Source organism: Plectrocnemia conspersa, unplaced genomic scaffold (assembly GCF_051122295.1).
Source record: "Plectrocnemia conspersa isolate PC_06_02 unplaced genomic scaffold, ASM5112229v1 ptg000006l, whole genome shotgun sequence".
NCBI classification, from domain to species: Eukaryota; Metazoa; Arthropoda; class Insecta; order Trichoptera; family Polycentropodidae; genus Plectrocnemia; species Plectrocnemia conspersa.
The window spans coordinates 5,748,236-5,766,608 of NW_028277170.1; the positions used below are offsets into that span (position 1 = coordinate 5,748,236).

At 29.2% G+C, this 18,373-nt stretch overlaps 1 protein-coding gene across 2 annotated transcripts in view; it reads right to left on the reverse strand.

Annotated features, from left to right (window-relative positions):
* Positions 1-6,000: 6,000 nt before the first annotated feature.
* Positions 6,001-18,373, reverse strand: part of LOC148234095 (frequenin-2) — a 260,251-nt gene continuing 247,878 nt past the window's right edge. Inside the window, exons 4-9 of one of the 2 annotated variants that reach the window (XM_088187447.1) lie at positions 13,058-13,082; positions 11,965-12,013; positions 11,800-11,889; positions 9,790-9,868; positions 7,968-8,056; positions 6,001-6,742 (exon numbers count right to left, since the gene is read on the reverse strand). In XM_088187447.1, coding sequence (XP_088043573.1) covers positions 6,575-6,742; positions 7,968-8,056; positions 9,790-9,868; positions 11,800-11,889; positions 11,965-12,013; positions 13,058-13,082 — 500 coding nt within the window. In that variant the 3' untranslated portion in view covers positions 6,001-6,574. The remainder of the gene's footprint in view (positions 6,743-7,967; positions 8,057-9,789; positions 9,869-11,799; positions 11,890-11,964; positions 12,014-13,057; positions 13,083-18,373) is intronic. The other variant, XM_088187448.1, reaches the window with a different exon arrangement.

An 18,373-nucleotide genomic window follows, 5' to 3' on the forward strand; every position in this document is an offset into this window, starting at 1 on the left:
ATATTAAGTATAAATACAAAAAAAATAATTTACAATAGTATAATATTGCCCCATTTTAATTTTTGTGCAACACTATTAAATATGTTAAATAAATTAGATAAACAAATGTTGCAAAAATTACAAAATAGGGCAATGAGAGTAATCTTAAATAAAAATAGATTAACTAATTGTAAAAGTATGATTGATAGATTAGAATGGTTGAATGTTCAAGAAATATTGAGTATGAATGTTTTAGTATTTATATATAAGTTAGAAAATAATATGTTACCAGAATATTTTAATAAGTATTTAATAAGAAATAAAGATGTACATAAATATAATACTAGAAATAGAGAAAATTTAAAGATAATTAAGTATAAGAAAACGAGTACGGCTAGGGGAATTATGTACGGAGGTTTTGATTTATATAATAGTCTTCCAAGAGAAATCCAAAACAGCAAAAATATAACGGGTTTCATAAATGGAATAAAAAAACACCTTCGTACATATAGAAATAAATTATAATATTAAGTCTTTATTATTGAATATTTTTATTTTTCCTTTCTGTTATGTATTTTTTATCTATTTTTATATATGTTTACTAAATTTGTTAGATGTAAAGATTAGCTATTAAGCTAAATAAATTAATAAAATAATAAAATAATAACAATCGCGATTGGCCAGCAAGCGTGCAACCCCTAAAGGATATAAGTCCGGAGTCCGATGACGAAAAGGCAGACGGCCGGAGACAGCAGAGAGAGAGAGAGAGAGAGGGTCGGAGACACCCCACGAGACGGGCAGAGTCATCCAGAGGAACCAGCCACGCACCCTCACCGACAGACCAGAAGATCATTCCTGGAACTACCGAACCACCAGCCGCTCGAAGAGTCACACCTAACACTTGCCGCACGCAGCCACAAGAACCCTGAGAATCATCTACCGACATCACCACCTGCGCCACCTTTACCGCAGTTAGAAGAAACGTCACGCCGTTAATCGTCCATATGTCACATGTAATTATAACTTAATAAAAAGTCTATCTAGTAACCACCCCTAGGGCTATGCCTCGGGCCGGCCCTGCATGCACCACGCAGAGGTAACTAAAACAGTGACATGTAGCACTCTTCCAACTAGGAAGATAGAAAAGGGGAGGACTCCACCAAACATAAACTCGTTGAGTGATCATAACAATATGCGAGCGTGGATCTCTCAGATCTAGCACCACTAACTGAATGTTTATATATATCAGATCATTGCAACTGTCAAAAGTCCATGTCGTTTTGATTTGCTTGCAAGTCAAAGATAGTCTGCGTTTGTTACACTGGTAATAGTTTTATTCTAGACGCTGCAGGCACCAATATATAATTCATTTAATTATGCAATCAGTTGGTGTACTGCAAAATATTGCGGACAAAGTGGTGTGATGATCCGTGACCCATCTCACCTCACCGTTATACGGTGAATGCCCTTCACGATACCTTAAGCTGCCGCAATAGATTATAATGTAACTATTTGGTGTACATCAGGGCCGCGCTTACCATACGTGCGGTACAGGGCACACGGCAGCCCCAAAATCTAAAATTGTAAAACGACATTATGTAAGCATCTTGATGTGATTTGTTAATTTCCGTCATCTTTCTTATAAACGTAGCACGACCATTACAATTTTACGAGGTGGAGATTCACGATACTGTAAGCACTTGTATTTTTCATTACATTCATTATGTCTAGTTACGAGTAACAATGTGATACATCAACAACCACAAATTTGCTTTTGGAATATGGTGAGAGTTAAAATCATACAACATATTTTATTTTTTAATAATTTATTTTAAGAACAAATATTACATGACTTAACACTATAAAGAACATTAACTAAAGTAATAAATGTGTAGTTGTATGCGTTTGTGTGGGCCTCAACCGTTGACTTTATTGAAATTCTTGATTAATAATACAATCGTTTCTGTTACTGAAATTTACGTAATTGTTAAATTATAATTTTATTCACAATCAGTCGCAAAAGATTTTGTATTAAATTATTAGTGGCCATCGTTTTTAATATCTGAATTCAATGTTAAACCCTTTTACGCTATAGCGCGTTCAAATTATGTTTGTAATACTTTGCTTTAAGATGATACATTGTTTACATTAACACATCTCAATGACGGGGTCAGCCTGAAGTCTTCCTTTTGACATTGGGTTAGAACGGAGTGCGGCTTAAAAAGTTGACATAATCCACACATCAATTTTAATTTTTTTATTTATATGCTACGTCGAATTTTTGTGCTCAAAATGTACTCAATATTGCGTTAAGTTTCACAAATAATTAAAAATCATAAAACGACTTGCATACAATTTGATTGTATTTATCACAGCAAAGTTTTCAAATCTCAAATTATTATTTGCCGCTTTCGATTTATATGTATGTTATAATTATAATCATAATATATTATATATTAATACAAATTTATACGGATAGAGTGATTTTATATGATGATATATTTATATACACCCAAAGTACACATAGTCTTTTATAATATTGTATTTTATAAATCATTATATAAAATTTCTCTATCGTATGAATATATTTTTTTAATTTTTAAAAAGCCAAAAATTTAACAATTATTGTTGCGTCAATCACATAAGCACAATATTATCACGATTTTAGGTTCAGCCCATCCATAATGATTAAATATTACAATAATAATAATAAACAGGTATAAAATATACATATAAATTTATCAGGTGAAAAAGTTAAACGAACAAAAATGTAATGTATATTTTACATACACACACTCACACACATTTATATATAAATAATGAGAATAATAATTTGTATCCAACTTTATATGAATATTATCAAAAATAATGATTGCAATTTTTCTGAATTTTTGAACATTAAAATATGCAATAAGTACTAGATGCACGTACACATGTATATATTATAGACTTTAAATTTTGTTTAATTTATAAATCCTGAAAAAAAGATATATGACTAACAAATACAACATTTTAGAAACAATTGGGTCATCTCACATAACTGAATCTATGTATGTCTCTGATCAATAGAAATATAAAATTATACTATTATATTTTAACTATCGTCACTCTAGCTCTATCTTGTCTTACCCATTGTTTGACTGTTATGTGATAAACGCATCAAGACTTATATATTTCAATTTGAACTTGAAAATATAAGTCTTTAAAGTTGAATTTAAATATACGCTTATGAATAGAGATGCAGCCAAGTACCAGAAGGGATACTTTGAACTTCTCAACAATATGTGCCATTAGAAGATGTTGGTTTTTTTCCGTAGAAGACGCAACGAAAAAATGTCTCAATTTTAACGCTTATATATTTGAACGTAATTATCGCATATTAATAAAAAATACACCATTTAATATATTATAAGGTACATTTTAATAGCGTTACAGATTTAAGCTATTTTGTAACATATATAGATTTTTGACATCGATCTAAATTTATTTTAATATCGCGAAGTGAGATAGCGACAGTGTTTACAAACCAATCTTAAATCATATCGTATAGCAGCGATACTCAATGTAGTGTATGTCAAGAGAGGCCACGTTTGAAATGCATACAGAAAAATATTGAATGAGTGAAGCATTTGATCTGAATGTCTTATTATACTGAGATTTTTTTCAACTATTTCAATAATACCTTACATATAAATATTTTTTAACAGATATGCTTCAACATAACGTAAGTAATATACTGATACATGTCAATAGAATATAACCGAGCTTTCTCGAATCAAATATTCCTTGTGAAAAATATTTAGAGTAGATAGAAAAATATAACAGCTGCAATTTTTTGAAATAATGTTCAAGTTAATTAAATACTCCTTGTGTGATAACAATACTATTTCTACTAGTTATGAAGATTTTGAGTTGACGATGTTATCTGCTAATAGACAATATTACACTTACTATTTTTTAATATGATAAACATGTATGTATCCACAACCTTTTAATTAATAATGCAGAATGATACATATACATAATATTATATATTATTTTGTTGAATAAACATCATAGTAAAGAGTTTAAAATTTTCACCCAATATAATATGTATATTTATTACACAATAATTAATTATAATACATATTTATACAGAGCAGATTATGATGTGATTTATTAGGCATTTAATTGCCAATTTAATAGGCACTGCTCTGTATTTTAATTTAACATGTTTTATATATATTAATATATATATATTATAATAAAATAAATATATAAATTTGACACAAATAGCTTTTACACATTTTCAGTTTATGCGTATTACAACTTGCTTACTATTTTTTACTATATTTTTCATCTACTATAACACGTGATCGCTTAAACGCTTAAATACAGAATTTTAATGAGAATGAGAATAATGACATATAATTAAAACAGTCGCCTTTTTCATATTTCCGATATACGATACGAACATGGTTCATTTTTTATTTATTTATTTTCAGGCAACCTTTTTAAAAACTACTGTATTTCAATAATTATTTTATACATGCATTAATTATATAAATGTATTTTTTTTATTAAACTTAACGAAGTAATCACAGACCCACCAAAAACAGTTTTGGTTTCTTAAATTAATAGCAAAATCTACTTCTCGTCATTTTTTTGACTTTATTAATTTTTTATAAGTTTATTACTTCGTCGGAATTGAGTTTTTATTAATAAATCGAAAATCATAAGGTCTGGTAAAGTTTAACTTGAAGATTAAATTATAACTTTAACGCCATAGATTGAATACGAAATAAAATATTAATACGGATTGAAAAATCTCTCTGCTATGTTTTTATTCGCATAATTTAAACGATCACATATTCAATATATATATAATATTTTTATTTTTTCTGAGATATTTTGATTTTTTTGTGGATGAAGTACACTTTGGTGGCTAGATCGATTTTGAAATTGAAGATATTCAAACCGTATTACAAAATATAGTAAAGAAGTACGTAAAACATTTTTTTTATATAATACATATAATATATCACATTGTTTCGAGTATAAAATATACAAACATAACCATTCATAAGCAATTTCATAGTAAGGCAAATTATGTCAGTAATATATTTTAGCATTTTTAATCATTTTTTTGTTTAATAATAAAGTATAAGTAATCATATTAGTTTTTCACATACATATTAATATAAATATAAAATATCAATTTTAAAATTTTACAGACCTTAAACTTAATTAACAGATTGAATACATATAATATATATTCCATATTATTACATAAATATCTAAATGCAATTTTTATGTAAGTCATTGTCGTATCCAACACGTTCATGTCGGATCCAAAATGAAAACTTACCATAAAAATAATTCATTCAGATATGTTTTTGTCTTTTAAGATCATCTGATACTTACAAAAAACATCATATAGCAAAACTGTCAAGTTATTCCAAAATAATGCATACTCAATATGTACTTCTTCACTTTGAAACACAAAGTAAATAATACTAGAATGATATCCAAACATAATTAATTTTATTGCCAAGTAGACTCGATGTTTTTACTATATATTTGTTAATAACAGATTTATTTAAAAACATACTTTCGGAGTAGTTTATTCATTAATCATTACAATTTATTATTAATACACATTTATATTATGAAAATAACATATACACATCGATTGAAAAAATAAACATAGATGTACAATTTTTATTATTATAATATATTTATATAAAAAAGACAGCGGTAAAAGTTAACAAGTATAGTTTAGTAAATGTAGAAGGTGTGTAAACAAGCTATATGTTATTATTGTTATTACTATTATATAGATAGACTTTAAAGTTTAGTGCTTATTATTTTTTTATATATTATTAAACGACAGTTGATCTTAATTAAATATTTAAATATGTATATGTACACATGTATGTATGTATTTAATTAATAGAAAACATTAAATTTGACTTGAAAATAGTGAAATAATTTACGAAAAATATAATTTAATTTATAAAACGATTTTAATTAATTTGGATATTTTTTTTTAATTATTCAGCCTTTGACTATAACGAAACTTATTATTGAAATATATGTTTACATACATATATGTACATATTAAATGGGCATAGTCTTAACCTCAAATATCTCATTTTATTTATTTTTTAATGAACTATATTCTGATTAAGAGTAACCATTTTATAGCGACCAACACTCTAATAACATATATTACATTTTAATTAAAAAACAATATGTATTGAGATAATAAGACATGATAATGAGATATAAGATGTTAGAGCTATGCTTAAGTTAAAAATATATTGTAATAAAGTGGATATCTGAATTGAATTAAATCATATTTTATATTATTGAGTGGAAAGAATTGAAGAAAGATTATTTATTATAAGTAAATCAACAAAACTTTTCTTTATCAACCACTTCCCTTCTAACAGCTGTACCGCAAGTATGCATTGAACACATGTGTACGATTTATGGCCTTGCTGATTATCGTTAAAATCGTTATTTTCTCTAAAATTATTTTTCAATGTTACATGAAGTTTTTTTGAAGACGTTAACGAAAATCAGCGTGGCGTGACATGATCACAAGGTCTTCTTAGTCCCCTCCTAGCGAAAGAGCTTGGACAATGCGCGGATCTGCTTTGCTACCTTCGCGGAACTCCTCAAGGGTCAGCTTGTCGTCATGGTTCTTGTCCATCTGATCGAATATTTTATCGACGCGCTTCTGTGGCGTGTTCTCGTCTTCGGCCTGCGGCTGTTGACCCTGGAATAAGAATAAAACAATTAAACTTTGTCATTGATCGTCATTTATGGTTATGACGTACAAAATTTGCTTACACATTAACGTTAAATTGACACGACAGTTTAAAACCGTAACAAAAAATATTTATAATCACTTTACCAAATAAAAATTTAATTTACATTTTTTGTATTAATACTTTTATCGAAAATCCCTATTAAAGTAATTACATTTTCATTGCAAATGTGATTACTTAAATAACAACATTATGTTTCTGTTGACAAAAATTAAGTAGGAAAATATGTGGCGACCTGAAAGCAATACGGGATACACGAAGTATTGTTGTTTTCTGTGTGAATGGGATAATAGGGACAGGAAAAATCATTACACCAGGAAGGAGTGGTCTACCAGAGAGAACCTTATCCCTGGCGCAAAGAATGTTCATCATTCTTCTTCCACCATTACACATTAAGCATTGTGTCCGAAATTCTCACGGCCTATTATATATGGGATGTTTTATGTTTTTGAAAATCTATTTTCTACACTTTCATTTTGATTTCTTCCCCAAAAATTTGGCTGATGTCAGCAACGAGTACGGAGAGCGCTTTCATCAGGAGAAGCGGTACCAAAGAAAATGAAGCCCATCCATGCTAGCTGACTATTGCTGGATGTTGCAGACTCTCAAGATACATACAAACGCAAAGCAGATAAAATTAAGTTAATTTGAATAGTTTTATCGAGTACTTGCCATACTATGAAAAATTATGTTATGGAACTTTGTAAAATAAAAAAAAGTCTGGCCCTTAGCACAAAAAAATAATTTTATTTCGTACATAAGCATATTCAATTCTTTTCGAAAAATGCATTTAAACTGAAGGGATAAAACGTTCGTCAAAATTTGTCGACCAGTGAAATTAAAAAATAAATGATAATTAAAAAGTACAGTACAAAAAAATATAGTATATCTCTATAGAAAGTTATAAAATATATCTATACTTAATCATGCACATAAGCTAAAACTATTATTTTTTATTTATACATTAAAATTTAAAATAAAGTATTTCTTATCTTCCCATAGCAAGAGATAAATTTCTCGCTACAAAGTGGTCGCTATTCGTGTTTTGGTTACGTTTAATTCAATTCCCACCCACCGTTGCAAAGTCGTCGATTTTAATTTCTAGTGGAGTTTGCTTCTAACCCTTGACTTAGTTTAACCCACTCATCCATAATACAGAACTTTGCTACTTACCACCATCTGGTATATTGCATCCACAATGTTGTACATTTCGTCGCGTGTTATGAACCCGTCGTTATCTACGTCGTAAAGTCTGAACGCCCCTGAAAACAGAATTGGGCACAAGTTTGTGAACAAATCACATACATCAATTTATAACCGTCCACATATATGTATTAAGATAATCAGTTCCATAACTAGATTTTCATGTATATTTGGAAAAATATTTATAAAACAGATATGCTGATAAATATAAAATTATATTCAAATTTTATTTTAATAATTTTAATTGTGCTGTTTTATATTTTTTATTTATAAATTGACTGGACAAAGCTTACATTGATATTAAATTATATGACATCAATGTAGACGAAGTTGTCGTCTGTTCCAGAATTGAATTGGTAAACTTCTCCGAAGATCAAATCTGAATTTCAAATCCTGAAGCAATGTCTTGATACAAATGATAGACTTGTGGATATTTCTGCTGTTTGTCTTTGCTTCGATCAACCTTGTGTGGCGTATCTTAAGTATTCTTATATAAACATGACAATTTTCGCGGGACAGCTTACTTATTTACACCAGTGTAACGCCTACCATTTTTTACGGGACAGCTTACTTATTTACACCAGTGTAACGCCTGCACTACACTCTCTGGAAGTTGGCCAAGGTTGGCCAAGGACGGAGAATATAGTGGGTTACTTCGAAGTTACTTCGGTCGAGTTCGGTCTAAAATCTTTCGGAAATTCAGTCAACTTGGCCAACTTCGAGCGCTTCCGAACATTGTCGGCAAATGGACCAAAGTCGGAGCTGCTCTTTCGAGCGCGAGCGGTGAGTTACTTCCCCTTTCGCTCTCTCGCGTGTAAAGTGACGAGAGTGAGAGAGATAATGATATGGTTTTTGCAAACTGAGATAGAACGAGTAGCTCGGTTCAATTTCAATATGCGCGTAGGCGTCCTATGGTTAACACGCACGTCGAGCGCTGCATCGTGGTCACGTGGTCAAGTTATAATACTACATGCTTACCGGGGACTTCAACAGACTCTTACTGACACTTTTGAATATTTTAGGGCACCAAAAGAGATTAATTATATTTTTAATAGTATATTCTTCTAACAGATATCGTTATTATATTTTTTTTTATATAAAATTAGATAATTAAAAAATAATTAGTGTATTAATTAATTATCACATTGGAAAAATTCAATGCATTCTTGATGAATCTACTTAATAAAGCATTTTTTAAAGTTGCTAAGGGGTGGTGTCAACGATCCGCCAATGATCGTCGACTTTTAGCTATGAGCTTAGTGTCCCAGTGAGTCGCGATTGCGTTTCTTCTTCTTATTCGTCGCAACAATAAAAACGTAATAATAACCGTATACAGCAATAAAAACGATTATTTATAAAATAAATAAGCTATTTAAAGTGAGTAACTATCTAACAGTAGCTGTTACCCATTAAACTTACAACGGAATAAATTATAAATTTTGACTGTATAATTGTCTCATATCGTTGTAAAAATAGTAGTATCTGTATCCGAAAATAGGATAATTGTGTCAATAGTTTTTGCCAACCAGCGACGATACTATGATTTTATATTATTTAAATAATATATGCATTTACAATTTAACAATACAGAAGAGATATAAATTTATTGTTAAAAAAAATGTAGATTTATATAAATAATGACTTGTATAATAAGATATTTTTTAAAAACATGATTTTATTCCTTGATAAGCTTATTGTTTAACTGCCACTATTACATAATACATATCATAACATCTAGGGATATATGATTGTAAAGAAATTATATATAAAACATGCAATATACAAAACCCACAGTGTAGTTTCTCGTCCAGGTTGCCTCGAGACGTCACCGAGAGCGCTCTAATGAACTCTTCGAACTCTATCGATCCATCCTGAAAGTTTTGACAAAAATAAGAAATGCTGAACTCGCGCGCATAAAACGAGTTTCATCCGTTTGAGTGGAGAACGCAATATAGTATGTATGTATACATCCATATGTACATATGTATATTCTTGATGGGGAGTGAGAAGAACCCATCCGCCGTGACCTCTTGCTTTTGGCCCACTTTCGCCTTCTTCTCCCACACGAGTAATTTATCCCTTAAAGCTCAAGTCGAGATCGTAAACCGAGGTGTCATTTTGTTCGGTCGTTAGTGGAGGAGAGTTTTTTAAAAGCCGGGGAAAAACCCACCGGGTTTTCTCCTCATACATATGTATGTCGGTTTAAAAGCATTTCCATTTTGCCGGATAATTCCTTAATAGGCAATTAAAACTAATTGTCGGTTTTAAGAACCATTTGGTTACTATAATTAATGAAATACCACACGGTATGTAGATCTAATATTTTAAAAACATAATCCAATACATTTTAAATTCTACTAGAAATATTTTCAGTGTGTAAAATTGTATAATGTTTTGAAAAAAAGAAATACAAATCTCAATTGTATCAATCCGATAATACGATTTAGGAATTTTGACAAGGTTTTATTTACGACAGTTATTTTTTTCAGCAGACAATTTTCCGATAGTCTAATCTTTCATAGATAATAGACACTTCTTGACATTTATGGATGGCCTGCCATTCTTATTTTTATCATAAACGTCACTTATTTCTGCCTTAATTCACTAAACCATTTTACTATATTTTGCATGTTAATAACTTTAATAAGCTGGCGATATATTTCGCAGACAAAAAACGTTAATAGATATTGCTGCGACAAAGTCAATTTAAATTTTTATTTCTCGAATATCCACCATATTTGTTACAATATTCAAAGAAGAAACACTCAGATGCAGCTTTTAAACATTTACAAAATACAATGACAAGCTAAAAAAAAGCATAGAAAACAACAACAGTTCAAAGCGTGTTTTGCATATTTGACATATATGCCATCTTGCTAATTCTACTCAAATTCAAGTAGAAAAAATGTTCGTAATGTAATCATACCTCTTTTATATATAGAGATATTATAAGCAGTTTGTAAATCAGTGAAGTATTGATAAGGAAATTTTTAATCAGTATCCTGAAGATTTTGCCAAGGCATTATTATGGGATTTTGAATTATTTCTACATTTTGACAATTGTAGACAGTTGACTTATTATTATAATAAGCTAATTAATAACCTCTATAAATCAAAGCATCGAATTAATAAATTGATCATTTACAGAATACTTAATATGATTCTAGAAAAAAAATAAAAAAGTACTAATACATATAGGTATAAAATATATAATAATTTCTAAGATTAAAAAAAACTCGAGCATATAAAAAAAAACATAAATTATAAAATTATCTTAAAATATAAATCTGAAGTCTCAAAAATGTCTTTTATGTCACTAAATAATTTGCAATAAATATGTATGATTTTAATACAATTTTTTGCCTTTAATGCAAAAAATAAAATAAATTCTAAATTTATGAGTGATTTTCAATTTATATTTTAAATAAATATTTAAATAAGCTATTTTAGGCGGTTTTAAATTAGCTACAAAAGCCTCGTAATTTTATAAAAAAAATCGTAAATATTTTATTTTTCACAATATTTAAAAAAAAAATGATCTATTGAATATAATTTAACATTTGAACAACCAAATTTCAGTATTTCAGTGATTTTTTTTAAGATATATGACATTTTTATTGAAAATACTTATATGCCAAAAATTCATAATCAAAAATATTGCGGCATTTTAACCTATATGCTGTAACCTAACTTGAATGTGTTATTTGCTCAAAAGTATATTTTCTATAAAGTGAGTATAAGTAAGTTTCTTAAAATATGTGCACGATAATATCTTTTTGTGTACAACAATAACAAAACCTACATTGTTCTCGTCGAACACTCTGAATACCAGCGAAGCAAATTTGCTCGGGTCACCTTGTGGAAAAAATTGCTTATAAATCTTGATGAAGCCCTGAAACAATAATTTTACGGTTTTAATATTGAACGATTTATATAAAAGCTAAATAGAAGCATTATACACATTTACCTGTTCAGTGAGCAATCCGTTCGGACAATCCTTTAGGAAGCCTTTGTGCCTGAAAACATATAATACATATGTGATAAAAATCAGCAAAACATATTATATTAAACGTTTAGTAGAATTTTAAGTGATATACCATATTTATATATAATATCAGATACAAGTTAAAATACAATCGAAAAATAATAAAGCTATAAACATTAGTTGCCATTTATGATTTACAAGCAAGTTTTTAATGTCCAATATTTAATTTAAACCTATTATTTTTATATATCAACTATACTATTTACTAGTTGGGAAGTAACGAAGTTGCATGTACTGTTAGAAATTATGAACAAGGAAAAATAAGAGAGAATGAAATTGGATCAAGCGTTTGGCATATGTTGAAATTGTATGTGACTATTAGAATTAGTTTACAGGAAGAAACTTAATGTAAAAAAATGCTAGTGATTGTTTTAAGTTTCGTTTATGTCCTAGTTATTAATATTTATCGCGGATAGTTGCTGTAACATTAAATAATTGATAGACAAATTTTAGACCATCTATTTCACTATTTATTGCCACGTTAATAATATTTGTAAGGTCTTCAAATTTGGACAGTGGGTTCCACATGAATTGAGCAAAAACAAGCATTTGAACGAAAAGCGATTAGTTAATCTGGAAAAGTCAAAAATGCACTAGAAGCACTTTTTAGCTCAATACGGAATGCTCTTTTTATACAAAAATAATCTGTTTTATATCGTAATACTATTTTTCCAAACCGACTTAATAACATCTTTGTAGATCTAATAAGGAAATCGATAATTTTATAATTATTATTTATTACCAGATCTATATTTCTCGTTAATAGAAAATGTAATTGAAAATAAAAGTAAGCGAGAAAGTAACAATCACTTATCAAACAACAGTTGTGAAATTTTAATATGTAATAAAAACTATGAAATATAAACAACTATAATATACTTTTTTTAAGATAAAATTTGTGTTAGTAGTGCTTACAATATAACCAGATCATTAAAAATTTTAATTATGTTTTAAATAATCTTTTGAGATCGTATGAGATTAAGATTTTATGCTACCATAGTTCAAAAACACTTACCATTGCCGGATTTCTTTTTCGGTAACTGTAACAAAGAAAAAATAATTTATTAATTTAAATTATTATTATAAAGAAGTGAATATTAAATATTTGTAATTTAAATATTATAATAATTTAAAATAAGACATAATTTTTTTAAGAAAATTATCTAAGAATATCTATTGTTCATTCTTTACTACGTATCCGTGAACAGTACAATACGAAACGACTACGTTCTAATCGATTTCCTAATTAGCAGTGTTACTATTTAAACTTTAGATATATAATATCTGGTCTCGTAACAACCTCCTAAAAGGTTTCAGAAAAATAAAAAAATTGTGACATAGATGTTCTATATTGTAAAGCAAGTTTTATTAAAAGTTTTTCCTGAAATATATGTATTTTATTAATTGAGGTTTTAAGTCAGTCGTTCTTTGATCGTTGCTACCTGGGTATGTATTTTATTATATCTGCATACATTTGGACTCCAAATTCTGATAATTAAAAAAATATTTTATTATAAAATTATATTTAGAATTCCGAGTCATTAAACTGCATGAACATTTAATTATTTTCTGCTCTATTAATAAATAAGTAGTTTTTGATGCTTTTAAAAATTTGACAATATTTAGTTATCGTAAATAAAATATAACGAAACTGTGTGTAAATTTTTATGCCAAAATATTGTATTTTTACAAATTGTTTAATGTAGATGCAGATACTACATCTGTACAGTAGAGTCTCCAATTTGAGTAATCGAGTACTCGATACTCGAGTATACTTGTCTATTTTTCAAGTACTTGATAATCGAGTATTTTGAAAATTACTCGATTAATACTCGAAATTAAAAAATTTTGAAATATTTCAGAAACAAAAATAACTTTAACTCGGTCCGGTAAAGGTTAACGTCTTGCTTTTATTTGGCGTTTATGCCCGAAGTCCCGAGCTAGAGCGGTTACTATCAGGTATAATTTTTTCATAGTTCCATAGTTGCATAGTTCCGGTCGTCGGCTATGCTAGTGGGTACGACGGAGAAATTTCTTTTGTGTTTTCTGTTCGACAGTCCCGACTTATCTAATTTATGGCAATGAACAATATGAAATATCTAAAAAAAAAATTAGGTTTTATGACTATGCAGTTGTAGCGTAAAGTGTTGTAAATTGTTTATACTGATCCCTCAGCTTAAAATATAAATCAAAACAATTGTGTGTTTTAAAGGCATTTAAAGTAAAGTCAGTTCTTTGCGAACCGTTTAGCTCTAGAGTGAAAGGGATTCACCTAAATACATCTTCGAAGGATATAGATTTAAATTCTTCGCATCAATCAGAAGGAGTAGAATATTGTATATTGTTAAGAAAAAAAATCTATTCAAGAAGAATTACAAAATGCTATTTTGTCAATAGTCGAAGGAAATAAGAGAAAAGCAGAGAAGGGAATGAAAGAAGAGAATATAAAAAGAGAGTTCAAAAAAATTTATATCTATAAAAAGCGAACAGATATAAATTAGAAGCCTTATCCAACGCGTTAATGACAATAAGACCAACATCAACAGCAACGGAAAGGGTTTTTTCCATAACGGGAATAATAAAACCAATGGTTAGCAGTAATATTAAATTCGAGACACTTTTTGCATTATTGTTTTTAAAAAGTATGTTCGTGAAGTTAAAATAATTGTAAAAATTAACATACTAAGTATTTTATTCATTTATTTATATGTGCACGAATTTGAATAATGCCTATTTTGGTACATTTGGTAAATACTCGAAAATACTCGAGTACTCGAGTATTTTAAAATTTTAATATTTGATACTCGAGTAGTTGATGGTTCGAGTAATTGGAGACTCTACTGTACAGTCAATATTTATTTGGAGCATCACAAATGTCAGATTGTATTATGAAATGTAAAAATCCAATATGTGTACATCATAAAACAAAATAGTTCAATAGCGCAAAAGTTTGAGAATCTTCCTAACAATCGGACGTTTCCTGAAAAATAATGCTGTAAATTTTGATCAGCGAACGTTTCGGCATGCGAATTGTGCTTTTTGCGATTTATTTTTGGGTCGTGTGTGTCACGCGACCTAAAGGCCCAATAAGTCTTTGTTTAAAAGACCACTTTGGGGAATTTTCGCATGGATCTCGCGTACATTTGTGACAATCCCTATCATCCCTCTACTAAAAAAATCGTAACCCTTATCCGCGACAGATGGCGTCCAATTGTGCAGATGCTTTTTATGGCCACAATTTTAAAACATTGCGACTGTTAATGTGTATTATATTTTACAATAATTGTGTGTGTGTGTGTATAGTTTAGTAATACTAGTGTTAACGCATTTGAACAAAATACATTAATTCCAGTTAGGAACGAGAAATCCAATTAGCAAAGTGCTAAATTACGATAAATTTGCGTTGAAATTGTGTACGTTTTAATAATGATACATTGTGTGTCACACTAGTATGTTTTCTAAACATAATTGCTTGCGTATAATATAAGATTTACACTAACGTGAAGTAATGAGCAAATTGCATTTATTGTTATATTATAATATATAAAATAATATTTTTTAACTGACCTTTTTATCGAAAATAGTTAAAAAGTTTAAGCATTCTCACTGGTCATAAAAGACTGGAATATATAAATTAAAGTTAAACACACCATTTATATTAAGCTAAATACATAAATGTGTTTTTTTTTTATTATTAATAAAATATTTAATAATTACCTTTAAGAATAAGAGAGAATTAAACGCGTATATCGTCAAGATTTAAATGTTTTTTTTTTATCAACGTGTTTGATTATCTTAAAATTATGTTTCAGTCAGTTATCATGTTCTTTGTTTGATGTTAATTATACGTTAATTAATCGGATACTAAAGCGTGCCCCAGATTGTATTTATTTAATTAAGCTCAATCAATATTCATCAGTGAGATTAATTAAATGAAAGAAAATCTGACGTGATCAATCAAAAATTATAATGGTAATTAGTTATATTTAGGTATGCACAATATAATACAAGAATTATACGGAAAGTAAAGATGTAAATTCTTTTTTTGTATTGATTATATTACTCTTAGCAAAGCTTTTTATTTACACCAAAAAAGGTCATTTAGTGAATGTTTCTAAAACCTCATGTTAGTTTAATATATTCATTGAAAATTCATAAATATTAATTACATACACTTTTAAACATTGTTCTTAAAGTTCATTGCTCCTTAAATGGCAATTATAATTAATCATATAATAATAATGGCAATTATATTTTTTAAAAAAACAAGAACATCATTGACAATGGAGAGCTTTTTTTTCTGCGTATTAGTTTAAGATGATTTTAATAAACATTGCAAGCAAAACGTTGCTGCAATATTACGGGAGTTAGCCCAATGCGTTACAACTGTGCAAACACAAGTAATACAGATATGTAAATTACTGATGTGGCGACTGTCGACCACCATGAATAGTAACGGACAAAAAAAAGGGCAATTGTCTTATTGTTAATGCCCGTAACCAAGAATGTTCACTGTTAATAATGAGACAAACATCATGGCACAAGAGGGATTTCTTTCGACCACACAACACGGGTCGTTAAGAGTATCCCTTTTGTGACTAAACGGTGCGGATGCAATTAATCATCACAACAGCAAACCCTTTCCGTAGAATTCGAAAGTCGGAGCAAGCAAAAACTCGCTTCCAAATATGCAACATACGATTTCTCGAATTCTACGAAGCGACTCCAGCGATTGGCTAGGAGATCGACGCACAAGCGTGATTGGCCAGCAAGGGTGCATCCCCTAAAATAATATAAGCCCGGACTCCGACGAGGAGACGGCAGTTGATCCGCAGTGGACACAAGACCTTGGTAGAGAGCCCGAGGCAGTCAAGCGAGAGACGAGAGGCACGAGACAGAGACCAGACGCCAGAGAGCGGAATCAGCGGCAATCGATCTACCAGCAGCCTTCCTGAGGAACCATATACGCGCCCCCACCTGACACTCCTGACACCGGTCACATGCAGCTTGAGCCATCCCGAGCATCATCAACTGCACGAACTCCGACATCACAAGAAACGTCACGCCGTATTCGTCCATGACAAACTTGTAAATATAAAATAATAAACAGTCTAATAGGATTCGACCAGGAGTCTCATTGGCCGCGAAGTCAACCACCCCTAGGGTTACGCTCCCTAAACTGACATATATTTTAAAAATAAACAATTATTACAGTTTATAATTAATATATGTCACTATGCAAGACCTATTTTGATTTAATTCAATTTATTTATCACAGTATTCATACGTATGATTCGGAAAATCAAGAAAACTCTAATTTACGATAATTTACCATAAATATAATTATACAACAATCAATAACTCCGATCTCCCGGACACGATTAAAATTTAAAAATAAGGTATTTGAACCCAAATCTAAATAAATTAAAATATTACAGCTTATTTTAAAATCTATAGCTTATATATAAAAAAACTTTTTAAAAACAGTTCTTAAATTTATTTTTACAATAATAATAACTGCTTTAATTTTGATGTTCTGCAAATTTTACAATTTTATTGCGCAAAAATTACTGCCTTTAATTAAATATTTGTGAAAAAAAAATGTTGCAGCTTTATTTTATTATCATTATTATTTTTATAATATTTATTTATTAAAAATTTGTCAATTATAACTTAACAGGTATTCGATGGCTGTTATTTAAATAATATTTATACAATTTAACTAATCGACATTTTTTCTCAAACTCAATTAAGGACCATGCATTTTTTTTAGCGAGAAAGTATATTAGACCATAATCGAATAATTTTATGGAGTACTGTTTTATCGTTTTTTAACTTCGTTAATATACTAAAAATATTTGCTTGGTTGTGTATTTTTATTTCTCCAAATAAGTGGTAATATATAAGATGTAGTAGTTATTCACATCGCAGATCTGTCAAAACTTGTTCGACACTTGTTAGACGTTACATATACGATTGAGTGTCGAGGGTGTATTTTTCCTAGTCGCTTTTTGATCAAAGTTTATTGTAGTTGCTTAATAAGGAGATTGAGATTTTACGAGAATTATCCTTTCACAATCTTAAAATACCGTGATCAATCATCACTACTCAGTGTAAGGCACGGCACGAGCTTTTACATGAGACTTTTTTTGATTGGCACCATTCCAGTTTCATCAACCATGAATAATCTTTCTGAAAAATGTAATAATGTGCAAATATGTATATTGTGAGTAGCGCAAAAAACATGACACTATAATATAATCTAGTATCAAGTATCTCATAAACTAATGCTTCTATCCGGTTATTGATCAGCTGTTTCAGTAGAATGCCT